The following is a 16,317-nucleotide window of genomic DNA, read 5'->3' as shown; positions in this document are numbered from 1 at the left end:
CAGTTTTATTAGCAGCTACTTATCAAGCATTCATTCTTGGAAAGTCGCCACAGACACAGAGTTGATTTACTGCAAATACATGAATATTTCAATACTTTGATTGGTTGGCCGTATGCTCATTCACTACTGTGCTGTGCCCAAATGTGATACCTCATTCAGCGATAGATTTTAAATTCTTACTAACTTTAAGACCACTGCCATTAAGATATTGTCTACATGCTGCTTGCGCCGCCTTTTTAAACGTTCTGTTTTTGTTGTGCAGCCTAGTTGGGAGTATCTGGAGGCTCAGGACATGTCGGGTCCCAGGCAGAGCCAGCTGCTGCCCGCTCTGCCCCCTGGCTGGGAGGAGCGGCAGGACAACCTGGGGAGAACATACTTTGTCAATCATGAGAGCAGAACCACACAGTGGCAGCGACCCACAGTCCTGTAAGTACGCTGCCCCCAAACCCTCATCAGCAAAGTTACAGCACCTTTCGTGTTCAGAACTGACTGTTTGTATGTCTGTTTCTGTGTCCGTTTGATCCTAAACAGGGACGATGACCTGCAGATACAAAGAAGACAGAACAATGATATGGACGTGGAGCAGGCTTTTATTACACGCAGGCAGATCTCAGACCATGATGAGAACTCCACACGAGAGTCTCCTGAGGTAAGTTTAATACTGTTTAAAAAAATGCTTTTTAGGTGGAGGAAGTGTGTGAACAATGGTGGAAGCATGTTCTGCTGCCAGGTTGTGCAATGTTGTTTTTAGCAATGTAGTCCTGGCTTTTCCTCAGAGGGTCTGGCATGAACACGAATACACACTAAATAAATAACTTTGAGGTTTACACTCAACAAACCTTTCGAAAAACTAGAACGTATTATACAACTGTCAAAAAAAATGTCTTCCTTGTTTTGTATTTTCAAAAAAACATGTAGGAGAGCTTCATTGTTTTATCCTTAATGAGTTTGTGGGGTCATTTTTATAAGATTTTTTAAAATGGGGCTAATTTCTATAACATTTCAATCAATTAGGGATGCAAATGTCATCGGATATAAACTTGGATCTTCAACTTGTAGTCTTCCTCTTTCTTGACGAGTCTCTTTTGTCTCCTATTCTAGAGCTGGGAGATCATTACAGACGACGATGCCACCTTGTACCACAGCAATAGCCAGGTCATGTCACCTCCACCCCATGGCCCTGAGGAGTTCCTCCCATTTCGTGAAGATCTGAGAAACTCTCACATTTCTGCTTCCGCAGCTGGCGAGCTGCGCGCCAGCCAGGTGGTGAGTCATCTTCTCTTCAGCAATGGGTTTGATTACTGGAAAGTCAGAGGAGGAGAGACTTCCAATGAAATGAATAATAACCATACACTTACAGAGAGAGAGGGAGATAACAGGAAATGGTATAACACATTAATAGCCAAGAGATCTTTTTAGTCTTGACATCCTTCCTCTCTGCCCTGCAGGATCATGCTAGTAATTCAAGCCATTCCAGTCGCAGAGGAAGTGCCCAGGCTTCAACAGGAGAGGAACATCCTGTTAATCCTGTGGTAAGTATTTTACTCCCTTTTGAAATCACTCCCTCCTCCACTCCCTGTGGTGTGAATGGACAGTTCTCAGAATTCACAATTCACTGAATTCACATTCAAGTTTGGAAATAGTTCAGTGAGTTAATGTGTTTCAATATCGGTAATGGGTTACTCAATGAGCTTGAGGTTTTCAGTATTGATCCCCTAATTCATTGTTATGTCATTCAATAGCTGCTTCCTACCTCGTCTGGGCTGCCTGCAGGCTGGGAGGAGAAGCGAGACAGTAAAGGAAGACGCTACTATGTTAACCACAACAGCCGAACCACCTCATGGACGCGGCCCCTCGTTCAGGTACAAAGTGTGTCTGGGGGTATCATGTGTTTCGACACCTGTATCTGTCTGTCCGTCTATAGCTAATCTCGTATACTACTGGACGCACCAAGCTAGTTTAGTTGTGGACATTTATAACTGTATGTATGCACAAGGACCTCTTGTGGTTTTGAGGATAAACACATTTTGAAAAACCTTTTTTACTGCCTGTTTTATACTGTCCTTGACTTCTTGATTCATTGTTAATCAACTGTTAATGTCCTCAAGTTATATACAAATGCTTCATTAGCGTTTTCAGCAATTGGCTAGTCTAAAAACAAGCCGTAGCTTCTCTGTTGAGGCTGGATTCTGGCGTTGGTTGTGGCTCAAAAAGAGATTTGGTCTCATTGTAAATGACACAAATGTTTTCTATTTCATAAATGTAATGATCCACTACATTTGGCCATAAGACAAGTTGAATGTTTTGTTATCTTTGCTGCCATCCTGCCTGTAAGGGAGCCTTGTGGACCCCTGGCAAGATGTGCACTCTACTCATCGCCTTTTTATAGTTATTACTGATTCTGATAGATAGCACAATTATGAATATAAGTGAAACTCGACCCACAACTTCTCCATATTATATTTTTTGTTGGACAGAGGACCCAGGAAGCACCAGCAGTGGCCCCAGCAGTTGCTCCAGCAGCGGCACCAGCAGTGGCACCACCAGTGGCCCCAGCACAGCACATCGGCGCAGGTGTGCGCCAGAGCCCGACTCCGCCCTTACCGCCCATGTCTCCTGAGGAGTCTCCTCAGCAAACCCCGAGCCCCGAGGCCCCACAGGATTCTGGCTTCCTGCCGGCTGGTTGGGAGGTTCGCAGTGCTCCCAGTGGAAGACCTTTTTTCATCGACCACAACACAAAAACCACTACCTGGGTAAGAAAGCAGCACACATCATTATCTCAAATCTGTTGACCAGTTCTTTTAAAGCCACACTATGCTTAACTACCGGGTTGCTGTTTGTTGATACACAGTTTAAAACTCAAGAAGCTAGAAATTGAGAAAACCCTGCATTTTTCTACTTTTGATGCGGATGCTCCCAAGGAAGCCACTTAAGAAATACAATGTGAAAGTGTTTCCTGTTTTACTGAAACACACCCCGTTTGTTTTCCTCTGAGCAGGATGATCCCAGGCTGAAGATTCCTGTGCAGATGAGGAGGCGACCCTCACTCGACCCATCTGATCTCGGCCCTTTGCCGGTAAGTTCAGCAGTTAGAAAACATTTCTCAACTTTATGCTTTAGATCTCATGCATCGAGTACTGCCTATGTTTTACAATAGACCAAAGCTACTTATTAAAGAATTTGATTTGTTCCTCTTTTCTAGCCTGGCTGGGAGGAGAGGGTCCACACTGATGGGAGGATATTCTACATAGATCACAGTGCGTATGAAATTCAATACTAAGATCACATCTTGGACTAAATAATGTCTAGAGAAATGAACCATGGGACCTTATTTAGGACAACAATATGTATATCAATGGCGAGTGACACATCATTTTTTGTATCCCTTAGAAATGTGCCTATAATCACACATATGATGCCTGTCAAATTAAAAGAAAATTCTCCAAATCATCAATTTTGCGATTATCGTACAATTGTCAAAGTATACATATACTGAATATAGTATATGGACCAACCCACGCATAGTCTGGTTTAGACAGCGGTGGAAGAAGTATTCTTAAAAGAGACTCCTTTGTTCTACCTTTAGTGATATTACAAGTTTACTGTGGTAGTTTAAACTAAAAAGGATTGGATATTATCATATTGTGTTGTTTGTTTTGACTGCAACATCTTATTCAACAAAGTGATGAGTGACTTTAACTGTTTAAAGTAGAATATTAATCAATATCTTGTTGGGGTGAAGCAGTATAAGTAGTATAAAAAGGAAAAACGTAAGGCTCCTCAAATGTGTTCTTACATACAATACTTGCGTAAATATGCAAAGTACATTTCCACCAATTAGAGCTTCAGAGTTTTCTGATGTACCATACTGTAAGTCTGAAAAAACATCTTGGACTACAAACCGCAAGTCAAGTAACTGGGTCACAACTTCCTTTCTCGCTGACGCTGCGCAGCCTATGTGTTTTGTACGCGAGTGACCTCAAACAAACAGCGCATCTTGCTCATTGTCTGGCTTACCAGCTGATTGAATGACCTAGATTTGGTGGAAAAACCGCACCAGGTAAGATAACTTTACGTCTGTGCGTGACAAAGCTCAGTTACCTAGTGTTTGCTGCGTTGTTGTTGCTACGATTATGCAAGGTGAGATTTTGTAAAGAGTTAAATGTCGCTCAACCCGTGACAAACATCATAGTGTGAGTCACGGAACAATTCAAACCGGATCAAAAATCGCCATCATACATATTTTTTATGAAAGAAGGTCTGATAGTGGAGAGGCAGGGACTCCTCTATGAATGTTACCCTATTAATGAATGGCTTCTGATGTATTATAATCCACAGACACCAGGACCACACAATGGGATGATCCCAGATTACAGAACTCAGCTATAACCGGACCAGTGAGTGTTAATTATATTGACGATATTACGTAACACGAAAAAGCATACTCCTGTAAATATGTACCTTGATAACAATGTTGACACTGAACGCTGTCCTTTGTTGATTACAGGCAGTGCCTTATTCCAGAGATTATAAACAGAAGTATGAGTACTTCAGGAAGAAGCTGAAGAAACCGGTGAGTGTCCTCACAGAGCAACTGTAGCTGGGATTGTAAACACCGACCTTTACTTTGCAAATACTTAATAAAACTATTCAAATAAAGACTGGTGTCTCCTTCACCTCAGATATTACCGTCTCACTTTAACATTTAAAGATGGTGATAAACTTTCTTCTTAATGAACGCAACACATCTCTTCGTAGGCTGACATCCCAAACCGCTTTGAGATGAAGATGAGACGAAATGCAGTGCTGGAGGACTCGTACCGACGCATCCTCTCCGTGAAGAGGGCCGACCTGCTGAAGGCCCGACTGTGGGTGGAGTTTGAGGGAGAAAAGGGGCTGGACTACGGTGGCCTGGCCAGAGAGTGGTTCTTCCTCATGTCCAAAGAGATGTTCAACCCGTACTACGGCCTGTTCGAATATTCTGCCACGTGAGTCCAAGCTTGTTTTATACCTCCAGATAAGGGCTTATTACCTAATGAAGAAAAGAGTGTAGGAAAGATTTGTGTTTTTTATGACTTTTTTACTCATTTTTATTCAGTAGGTTTTAATTTCCCCTCTAATGTTGTTCGCTCTGTCTATTTCATCTTATTCTTGACTTGTTTTTTTATTATAACTCTTTTTTTCACCATTAATATCAAGTGTGTTTTATTTTCCATCTTATTTCACAATGATTTTGATGTTATATTCCTGTTTTTAGGTTCATTTTTTGCCTGTTTTCCACTACGTATGTTAAAGATTTTTGTGCTGCATTAATTGTTTAATAAATGCTATGCAAATAATGTTTATGGTTATAAATTATGTTTAAAGTAAATGACAGACATTCAGGACAGATATTGTGGTTGTAGGTCTGGAGTACCGACACAGAGTGACTACTGCTCATCTATAATTTGTGAAACGGAGAAAGATTTTACACTTGGAGGAAATAGAATTTTTACAGGACTTTATTTTTCATAATAGAGGAAATTTAAAGCTACACATAAATAACTGTAAATAGTTTTCTGAAGGAACATGTGAGGCAATTTAGACAGGCGATTTATTTCTGTTTCTTTTATTTTATGATCTTTCTTCCAGGGACAACTACACACTGCAGATTAACCCTAACTCAGGTTTATGTAATGAGGACCATCTGTCCTACTTCAAGTTCATCGGCCGTGTGGCGGGCATGGCCGTGTATCATGGCAAACTGCTCGATGGTGAGTGCCTCTCTGTATACAGTTTGTCATAGCGCAAAAAGAAGAGCAAAGCGATTGGCGCCAAGTATGTGATTTCATAGATCCTGACTTGTTTTGTGTGTGTTCTTTAAAGCTTTCTTCATTCGGCCTTTCTACAAGATGATGCTGCAGAAGCCGATCACTCTGCAGGACATGGAGTCTGTTGTGAGTGTCATATTTATACACTGCAAATAATTAAACCCACAATATGACATTTTCTGAAGCTAGGGATGGCACAATAAAACAATAACAAAAGACTAAGTTTGCTAATATTCTGAAGAAGCTTGGGATCGTGGGAGCTGTTGTCTCTACCAACATTGGTTAGGATTAATTCATTCTTCATCAATTTGTATGTCCTTACTTGGAATCATCCTATCTGCAGAGGCCTCTTCCTCTCCAAAAGCAATTTAACTTGTGATTTAAAACCAATAAAAAAACACTGAATAAAGCAGCTTCAAATTAAAATGAGCTGTTACTCTGAAGCTGTTCCTATTTATCTTATAACGTCCAATGACTTCATCCTTTAGCGTAGGTCATATAGTTATTTTTAGACTTTTGATTGAACACCTTGTTTCAGATAGTATGAAAGACATTTTGACCGTTGTCTTTTCAGGACAGTGAATATTTCAACTCCTTGATGTGGATTTTGGAGAACGACCCGACAGACTTGGACTTGAGGTTCACCATCGACGAAGAGCTCTTTGGACAGGTGTGTTCCAACACACAGTCTCTCCCTGTCAAACTTCAGCTTTGAACGATTTGTGATACCTGTGTTTCCTTGTTTAATTTGACATTATATATCCCGTTCTTCATATTCAGACTCACCAGCATGAACTGAAGCCGGGCGGCGCAGACATTGTCATCACTAATGACAACAAGAAGGAATACATCCAGTAAGCAACATAGAAAACACTTCATCCTCTCCAAAGTGTTGGAAAGATGGTTTGATGCTAACCTGCTGTTTTGTTTCGTTTACAGTCTGGTGATGCAGTGGAGGTTTGTGAACAGGATACAGAAGCAGATGACTGCTTTCAAAGAGGTAACAACCATTCATTCATTTTTGTAACAGAGTACACAACAATAAACCAGATAAAGTAAGAATCGGAGTCACGTACATTAGTCATAGGAAAGAAATACATTTAATTCAAACTCAAATATTTGGGTTGACAGCACCAATACAGTAGAGCTTTTTTCCCCCCGTTTCATTTCATGTTGTGTTACTTTTAATGGTTTGTAAAAAGGACGTGTACTTATTAGGAAACTTGTAGTTGGATTGGTTTTTGATTGAGCTTTGAATAGAAATATTCGACCTACATTATAACCTGGGAACAATTTTCATCCAAAACACTCAACATGGTTTTGAAAAGGTGTAAATATAAAGTCCATGTTTAATATTGTTTTGTGTTTCAGGGATTCTTTGAGTTGATACCTCAGGACCTGATCAAGATCTTTGATGAGAACGAGCTGGAGGTGAGTTTGATCGGTTCAATGAGCTGACGTTAACATAAAAACTAGTTTCAAAAAGATGAATAATGGTTTGTGTACCTGTCCTCTTGTCCTCCACAGCTGCTCATGTGTGGGCTCGGAGATGTGGATGTGAATGACTGGAGAGAGAACACCAAGTACAAGAACAGCTACTGCTCCAACCACGTTGTTATCCAGTGGTTTTGGAAAGTAAGACAACTTTCCATGCCGCGAGCCATCCAGCTGCGTGCACCTCTCAGAGTTTATTGTCCTCTTAGGGAGAGCTTCGTATCACTTATTTCTATTTGTGTTGTTATAGACGGTTCTGCTGATGGACGCAGAAAAGCGAATCAGGCTGTTGCAGTTTGTGACGGGAACATCCAGGGTCCCAATGAATGGCTTTGCTGAGCTCTATGGTGAGATAACACCTTTTGAAACTTCAACTGTGTTGTGGTTAAACAAAGTTCTCCAGCTTAATGTCTGAGTGTAGAGTATCTCTTCTGTGTCCTGTTGTGATTTTAAATAACATTGAAATGCACAGGTGGCCTAAACTCATTTTTTCTTTCGTTTTTATTGTAAATGATTTCCAGATAAAGCTGTGTGTGTTTGTCTGATGTTTGATGGTTTTGTTTTCCAGGGTCTAACGGACCACAGCTGTTCACCATCGAGCAGTGGGGAACACGTGATAAACTCCCCCGAGCCCACACATGGTGAGCATTTAACTCCTAAGATTTTATTTATTCATATTTTCTGACATTTTAAAAGGTTGCAAAAGTTTTGGGCCAAAATAAACACTGCTTTCTGCTGTCCTTGCTACTGACGTGTTGGTTATGTTTAGGAGGGATGTTTGTAGTGAAACCAGAGATGACAGATGAACATTTACAAATGTTATCAACACTTCATTATGATACACTTAATTTGTAAAGTGCTTTTCAAAATAAAGTGTTGACCAGGATTTAATCGTACACACCGTGAAGATAAAACACAAAAACAATTAAAAACAGAACATTGACCTAAATTAGACACAGTATAATACAAACATTTTCTATACACTGCCCAGCCAAAAAAAAGGTCACAAGCCTGTCGGGGGCAGTGCTATGATCTGGGGTTGCTGCAGTTGGTCTGGTCTAGGTTCAGCAACGATATGTGCCAAAAGAACGAGGTCAGCTGACTACCTGAATATACTGAAGGACCAGGTTATTCCATCAATGGATTTTTTCTTCCCTGATGGCACGGGCATGTTCCAATATGACAATGCCAGGATCCATCGGGCTCAGATTGTGAAAGAGTGGTTCAGGGAGCATGAGACATCATTTTCACACATGGATTGGCCACCACAGAGTCCAGACCTGAACCAAATTGAGAATCTTTGGGATGTGCTGGAGAAGACTTTGCTCAGTGGTTCGAATCTCCCGTCATCAATACAAGATCTTGGCGAAAAATTAATGCAAGACAGAAATACATTTTGTGACGTTGCAGAAGCTTGTGGAAACGATGCCACAGCGAATGCGTGCCGTAATCAAAGCTAAAGGCGGTCCAACGAATATTAGAGTGTGACTTTTTTTATGGTCAGGCAGTGTATATATATATTATGTAATCTATTATCTATTGAGGATTTTTTGGCTAGGATGTTTAGAGCAGATAAAAAATATCTTATATTTTGTGTGCACAGGATCCATTTTCAATCGTTTTTTGCAAGACTAAAAAATGTATATATTTATCAAAAATGCTGTGATTATTAATGAATGAATAAAGTAAAATAATAACTAGAGTGTAATGTAGCCGAGTATAGAGTGTCTGGAAGCCCTCTGGTGGCGGGATGCAGTCATAGCCTCACAGTCATTTAAGCTCAGTGAGACACATCAGCATTTAAAGGAGAACTGATTTCTCACTGATTTTACACAATAATGTACATTTTATTTTATAGTAAAGTCAAAAGTAATTGGGTTGCATTATAGGAACTGTAGGATCCAGGCTTAAGAGATTGAGGCACACCAGGGCAGTAACAGCAGAATATTTGTGTCTACGCTACACCACGTCTTACTATTACATTGTGAATCTGTATGTGGACACTCCCTCATCCCTTATGACAGTGCAGTACTCAATCACTGGTCTGTCTCAAACGGGATACTCCTAGTTTGTAGAAGCAGACAGAAGTGCCGGCACAGAATCAAAGTAATGTACTGCTGTGGTTAATCCGAACTAACCAATGTCACAGAATACAAAACAATACAATAGTACCCCTCTTGAAAAGATCCAAACCGCCCCTTTGTAAGAATGTGAATGAGCAAATAGCAGCTAAAGATAATCCTCTTCAGTTTTTTCTTGATTTCCTCACTGTCTTTGCTTTCACCTCTTACAGCTTCAATCGGCTGGACCTGCCGCCCTATGAGTCTTTTGAGGAGCTGAGGGAGAAACTTCACATCGCCATCGAGAATGCACAAGGCTTCGACGGGGTGGATTAGAGCTTGAACTCTTATTGAGCTGAACAGACATTACTGCGTGATGTGGTGAAGAGGAACTCAGTGAGAGAAACAAGCTGTGCCTCAGATCCAGGTCTTAACCGGCCGGCTGTGTGACTGATGAAGGAAAGTCGCACAACCTTCACTCCTCTGTTGTAGCCCACATGGAGAAAGGACATGAAATCTGGTGTGGCGGAGGTATTTAATCACTCTGTGTTTTTAAGTTTACAAACAAACATGCAAAGCTGTATAGTCTATAACTTGTAGAAACACATTTGTTTCATTTGGGCTGAATTGCCTCAGTAAAACTTTGTATGCTCATCATCAGGTATTTGTGATATTTTCTCTTCAGATTCTCCTTGGTGGGAAATTACTCACTTCTGTTGCTGTTGTAGGGCTGGAAAGAGTGGACCATGGGTTAGATTATTCATTCATTCAGGTTTAACACATTTATAGAAGCAACTCTTGATATATGAATTACATTTAATGTATAAAGTAAACAAAACAAAGCAGAAATCCCTTTAAACGTGACATAAACCCCCAACTGGAACAATGTGACAAACATCCAGAGGTTTTAACGGTCCAGTGTGTTGGGTTTATGGGGCTGTACTAACCCAAATATATATCATTTAATATTACTATGTTTTCCTTAGTATATCATCACCTGAAACCAAGACTTACTGTATTGTCATAAGAATTAGCCCTGCATATCATATCATATTATTGGGGTTGGGTCCCGTCCCCCTGGAGTCTTCTTTGTTGCATTGCAATATTTCTACAGTAGCCCATAGCAACCAAACTAAAACACAGAGTCTGGATATGGAGGTTCACGTTTTTGTGTTGAAATTAATTGCACAAATAAAACTATTTGGAAGATAAAGAGGATGAAGAGGAATAAAGGTTTGCTAGTGCTAGTTTTCTGACAAACTGACTCTTCAACACAAGAAAAGGCAAGAAAAAAAACCTGCGTAGCCTTTTCCAACTCTCTGAGAAATGACACATGTTTTCAAAGTTGCATAGCTTTTTTCTCTGGATAGGTAATTTAGCCCACCAAACAATTGGACCTGAAAGCACAGTAGGATCTTCCACACACCTTGAAAGGGAAGGGTGGGGTGGGGTTTTCAGGGGCACGAAATCCCACACTCTGGCCCTTTAAAAAATAAGAGATGAAGGCAGCAACGTGTCAGAAGTTTTAAACTGAGACCTGACTGATAAATTGGCAATTCAATCTAAATAAAACCAATGTAAACATGCTTTGTATCCTTTAAATTCTACACGTAATAAAACATTTTCATTCCATCATCATTAGAATTACTGATGCAAATCCCAAATGTATGCACCTCAGAAGCATTGTTTGCAAAAATGTGAAAGATATATTCAAGTTTTCGTGACTAAACTTAAGGAAAGTGTATTATTTAATCATTATAGTAGTGATGTACACATAGCAGGACCAGTAAAAGGCTAAAACATTATACATTTTTACTTTGTTTCTCACTACGTGCAGTGTTAGATTGTGCTGAAATACGAAGCATAATTGTACATATAGGCGTAACATTATTAGATGTGTTTTTTCAGTTATTACATAAATATACTGTACATAAATAAAATCTACAAAATGATGAAGCATTTATTTTTTAAAATATTGTGAAATTGGCAAATAACTGTTAATGATGCACCTCTAGATTAATACATTTTCTGACACACAGTGCCCGTTCATACTCAAGTTTAACACTGGTAGTTTGTGTATCAGAGGAATACACATCATATATCCCAGAAAAAATATCCGACAGACTGACCGTATCAGCCATATCATTTTGTTTCCTCTACTCATCGTGGGTATCTGATTGCAGCACTGTGCTCTATTTTTAAGAGTACACCTTAAACTTTTTGGGTTGTCAAATTGTGTACAGATAATTGTCTGTTTTTAAAAGGAGTAATCACATGTTAGTACCTTTGTAGGAAAGTAACTGTACTTCAGCAGTAGTTTTAACATTTTCTATATGGTAAAACATGCGTTTACACAACCTGCCATGTTTACAGGTCGTTGCTAAAAGCAGATATTGTTGAGCTGGTTCTTGTCTCTCTGACAACACAATTTTATACTTTATGCTTTTATAAAGTGAAGCACTTTGTTAATATCCATGAGTCTTACTTCTGAACTGTCTGAATCTTTGCCAATCTGTCACCTGCAGACTGCTTGAATCGCTTTTGAAGAAACGTATCCTATGCTTCAAGTGCACCTGTTTAAATGTTTACATGTGAACATTGCTGAAAATAAGCAGTCTCTTCTTTCAATTATATTTAAAGTTAAATACAGAGGCCTTCGTTTGTAATGTATTGTACATTTTGATTGTTTATTGATGTTTTGATCTCTAAATGGAAGTACTGTTATATAACTATTGTCTACTGAAGAATAATGAATAGATCAACCCCTAATTTCTGATATATCAACTTTTCTTATTATGGATTTAGATATAACACCTATAAGTGCATTACAACAACAACAACAAATACATGCAACATATATACAACTGTTTAAATGTTGAAAATGAATTGTATGAGCTGTTAAATCACAATTTGATGACGTACAGCACACCAAATTAAATATAAATATATTTGAAAATTAAAATATATTAAAACAATTATCCCGTGTCTTCATGTCTGCATTTCCTAACAATGTATATTGTATTTTCTCTGTTGATTTGATGCACTTCTGCTTTCTGTATTCTGCAAGGCATCGATCCCAATTTAAAAGGCATTTAAGTTTAAAGGATTCCTGGTCATTTAAACACAGTTTACCTTAACTGCTATTTAGTATGTTTAATCTGTATAAAATAAATGAAACATGGTTAATGACACACTGTATTGTAGCAGGTATCAGTGTTATTTACTGTACCACTACCCCACCTATCGGCATCAGTGAGTGAACGCTGTAACAAGCAACACAAATGCCTTAATTTGTTCAAATCAAAAGTATACTATCATACATATTTCATCTTTGTGTAAAGATGGATTAATGTTTTGTTCCAGTTTTTCCTTTTGAAGATTCTGCCAGATTTTGAGGATGGTTATTGGAGCATTTGCCATTTCTTAAATTGCAAACAACGGCTGTGTCACCAGTTCTCAAAACTCTGCCGTTGTTTTTACATGGAGTCAGTGCAGCCTGTTTCAACTCAATTATATTTATTTTCTTAACTGAAATGTTTGTAGTAAACCAGCTGTAATATTGCTGTCACAGATGATTGCCCAGCTTTTATGAATGATACAATTTTAGAAAAGTAAAGAAAAAATGTGTGGGTGTTGCAGTACTGAGTTGTTCCAGGTGGGGGCGATAAGGCACATTGTAAAGTTTGTTTCAAATTAAATTGTCGGAGAACAAGAAAAAGTCTTCTTTTTGAAATCTGCTTTATAATGCCAATCTGTTGTCTGTCTGTCATGAATTTAACTTGCTTTTCCATGTATTGTTGATTTCATCATTGTAAAGTATGAAATAAAGTTGTTTCTCTGATTGTTTCAACATTGTTTATGAAACTGAAATGAACAATATATAATAACAAATAAGTAACCAACAGTCACTGAGATGGACCTGCAATGTCTGTATGGACAAAGAGGGATGTAACCCGTGTGCAGTGTCTTTCATGGGTTTCATTGTGTTACTTATTGTAAAGTACATTTGACTTTGTAACAGATCTGAGTCTGGCTGTTTGTCCCAAACTGATCTAGCTGCAGTCACATGAATCTGTGATCATGTTGACCTACAGTTTGGGGCAGTGGTTCATAACTAGTGTTAGTTAACAACAGCAGGGTCTGGAGAGGACTCGGAGCCTTTTGTGTGACTCAGCTCAAAAGCCACAGTCCTATATTCTCCACAACCCCCCTGTTGTGGCACTAAAAGCCCCCTCCCCTGCACAGGGGTCAGGGGAAAAGGTCACACAGGATTCAGGCCGGCCTTTTGGACACTACTGGGGGTCAGTGGGGATGGGCATGTGTGGCAGCAGGAAGACACGCAGCTCAGGCAATGGCTTCCCGCTACCCTCACCCTCAGCAACATTCATAACCTGATAATGACTTTTAGTCCATTGATCCGGCCGGAGAGCTCGACCCCGAGTTCACATGCAGGCTGACCGTCCCTCCACCCACAAACTGTGCCATATTGGCAGGTGCCGAAACTGAGTTCTTGATTAATGGAACACCCTGGGGAGAGCCTCGCTGACCATGAATGAGGCCAGGTTTTCACTTTCTCACGTTATGTAAGAGAAGAGCCTACAACCCCACCAGGGCTGTGGACTAGTGTTTGGTCGTATAATGCAATACAAGTTCTTCACAGGGAAATATGACAAGCTTACAGGTTATGGAGTGTGTGTAAGAATATGTGATTTTAACTCATGTTGGAGGAGGTCATATACTATATACTTCTGATTAATTGAATAATGTCTGGAGGCTGTTTGTGACCAGTGCATATTTAATTTACATTTATTTAGAGCTTCAAAGATAAGTTTATTACTCCATAAATCAATGAAGAGAAAAATAAACATGAACCTTTTGGATAAAATATTAATCAAATATCATTTTAACTGAATATCTTAACGACATCACTTGGCTTTGAGTCAAGTCCCCACTATTTTCTGACATTTTATAAAACATACAATTGACTAAATGTATTAGGAAAATAATCTTTATATTAATCATTAACTGTACCATCTAATTTTGACATTTTTGCAAATGTCTTCATGCCGATAACGATAGAATATCCAATGTTCAATTCAAAAGGACACTTTTGTAACTGTTGTACAACTCAAGCATCACCAAATCAAAATGCATTTGTATGTATGTTTCAAGTTCAGGAAGAAGTCTGGTGTGGCTTGTTGATGAAAATGTTGCTTTTTAACTAAACTTTCTACATAAAGTACACTTCTTAATTTCAGCTCATTAAAGCAGTTTGAACCTTTGCAGTGCAGAAAGTCTTTGTTGTAGAGTGCAGATTTTCTCAGCACTTGTGTTTTTGTTTTCTGATTGACCGGACATCACAGCTGGGCCGCGTTCCTGCTGCTGAAAAGGGTTCACAGAGGGAGGGGGAGAAGTGTGGGAGGGGGAGTTTTGATCACTATGCACAATAAGTGATGGACATTGGATCAATATTGACATTGACACAGCAGCTGTCCTGCTCCTATCAATGCTTCCTCTCTAATTGCAGGACCCAGTTTCAGAGAACAAATTCATTTCCATTAACATTTTTTTTGCAGTCCATAGAGACCATTTGGTGTGCAGTTGGTCTCTGATACTGAGGTCTGCTCTCATCAATACAGCATCACTAGTATTGATAAGGAAGAGTACAAGGGTCTCGATGAAGCCATTGTACAGTACGAGTGCTGATCTCCTGCTGTTGCATCATGTACAAATCCTTCATTATTTTGGTGTCAGTCCCACAAAACAGATCTGATCATTAAGTTATTAATGTAAAGCATGAGGTGTTGCATTATTGCATTATTCCACAGATCGATGCATATCGAAGCAGCTGTGAGGAAAGTACTCAAATCATTTGTTAAGTAAGAGCACCAATGCTGCACTTCAAGTGAAGGTCAAAGTTCTCAGTTTAAAATAATTGCTTGATTAAAAGTATGTAGGTTTAATCAGGAAAATGAACCTGTTTTATAGATTTAGCTATATTAAACAAAAGGAAAAGCAGTGAATCCTCACACTTGTGAAGATTAACATGATTTTGCTTTAAAAATGAATGACAAATTGATGTCAATTGGTTTATCAGTTAATATGAACTCCTTGTTTCAGCTGTAGTTGTTATATGTTTGTAACAAGGAGCCATAGCTGTCAGATGAGTGAAGTTGAATAAAAAGTTTGATATTTGCAGCTGAAAATGTGGTGGAATAGAAATATAAAGTGGCAATAAATACTCAAGTTAAGTAGAAGCAGTGGCCCGCTCAACTAAACTTGCATAGTATTAAAAATACACAATCAAAAAAAAACCTCAACTTATATGTATTTTAATTTCCTTGAATAATCCAACTAATAATCAGTGGTGGAAAATAACTGGGTACATTTACTCAAGTACAAATTTAAGTTACCCGTTTACTTGAGTATTGTCTTTCTGCTCCACTTCAATGCTGATTTTTTTAACTTCACTGCATTTATTTAACAGCTTGAGTTACTTTATGGATTAAGATATTCAAACACGAAACGTATGTTTAAGTATTTTTTATGTAGAACATTTCATACTTCCAGCTTCAGAAAGGTGGAAAGTTGCTGCTTTTTCATTTACATACACATTTCAATTGAATATTATAGAGGTTTTTTCCTGCAATGAGTGAATTGTACTCCCAATACTTTAGGTTCCGATTATCATTTTTACTTAGTACCATTCTCTATTCAGGACTTTGTCTTGTAATGGAGTATTTCTACAGTGTAGTATTAATACTTTTACTTAAGTAAAGATCTGAATTATATTCTATACTATTTCCACCTCTGCACCTAATGCAGTCATAAGAGTTGTTGAATATTTTTTCATTATTAGTATGCAGTGGGATAAGAGCTGATGTGTGTATGCACGAGTTTAGAGACCATGTATGTGACGTCCAGTTAACAGTAGGTGGCGCTGGTCTGAAAGC

At 38.9% G+C, this 16,317-nt stretch overlaps 1 protein-coding gene across 1 annotated transcript in view; it reads left to right on the top strand.

Moving 5' to 3' along the window:
- The window catches only part of nedd4a (NEDD4 E3 ubiquitin protein ligase a), a 30,889-nt gene extending 18,550 nt beyond the window's left edge, over positions 1 to 12,339 (top strand). Inside the window, exons 9-29 of the mRNA XM_063880701.1 lie at positions 263 to 426; positions 532 to 649; positions 1,102 to 1,266; positions 1,449 to 1,532; positions 1,743 to 1,862; positions 2,478 to 2,753; positions 2,999 to 3,076; positions 3,203 to 3,257; positions 4,339 to 4,397; positions 4,508 to 4,573; positions 4,759 to 4,988; positions 5,632 to 5,753; positions 5,866 to 5,936; positions 6,385 to 6,480; positions 6,591 to 6,664; positions 6,750 to 6,810; positions 7,182 to 7,241; positions 7,338 to 7,445; positions 7,555 to 7,651; positions 7,873 to 7,945; positions 9,598 to 12,339. Of these exons, the coding sequence (XP_063736771.1) occupies positions 263 to 426; positions 532 to 649; positions 1,102 to 1,266; positions 1,449 to 1,532; positions 1,743 to 1,862; positions 2,478 to 2,753; positions 2,999 to 3,076; positions 3,203 to 3,257; positions 4,339 to 4,397; positions 4,508 to 4,573; positions 4,759 to 4,988; positions 5,632 to 5,753; positions 5,866 to 5,936; positions 6,385 to 6,480; positions 6,591 to 6,664; positions 6,750 to 6,810; positions 7,182 to 7,241; positions 7,338 to 7,445; positions 7,555 to 7,651; positions 7,873 to 7,945; positions 9,598 to 9,700 (2,280 nt within the window). The 3' untranslated portion in view covers positions 9,701 to 12,339. The remainder of the gene's footprint in view (positions 1 to 262; positions 427 to 531; positions 650 to 1,101; positions 1,267 to 1,448; positions 1,533 to 1,742; positions 1,863 to 2,477; positions 2,754 to 2,998; positions 3,077 to 3,202; positions 3,258 to 4,338; positions 4,398 to 4,507; positions 4,574 to 4,758; positions 4,989 to 5,631; positions 5,754 to 5,865; positions 5,937 to 6,384; positions 6,481 to 6,590; positions 6,665 to 6,749; positions 6,811 to 7,181; positions 7,242 to 7,337; positions 7,446 to 7,554; positions 7,652 to 7,872; positions 7,946 to 9,597) is intronic.
- The last annotated feature ends 3,978 nt before the right edge of the window (positions 12,340 to 16,317 follow it).

The sequence above is a fragment of the Eleginops maclovinus genome, chromosome 4 (genome assembly GCF_036324505.1).
Source record: "Eleginops maclovinus isolate JMC-PN-2008 ecotype Puerto Natales chromosome 4, JC_Emac_rtc_rv5, whole genome shotgun sequence".
NCBI classification, from domain to species: domain Eukaryota; kingdom Metazoa; phylum Chordata; class Actinopteri; order Perciformes; family Eleginopidae; genus Eleginops; species Eleginops maclovinus.
The sequence above is the reverse complement of the archived record's forward strand: the minus strand, read 5'-3'. Positions and strand labels throughout refer to the sequence as shown.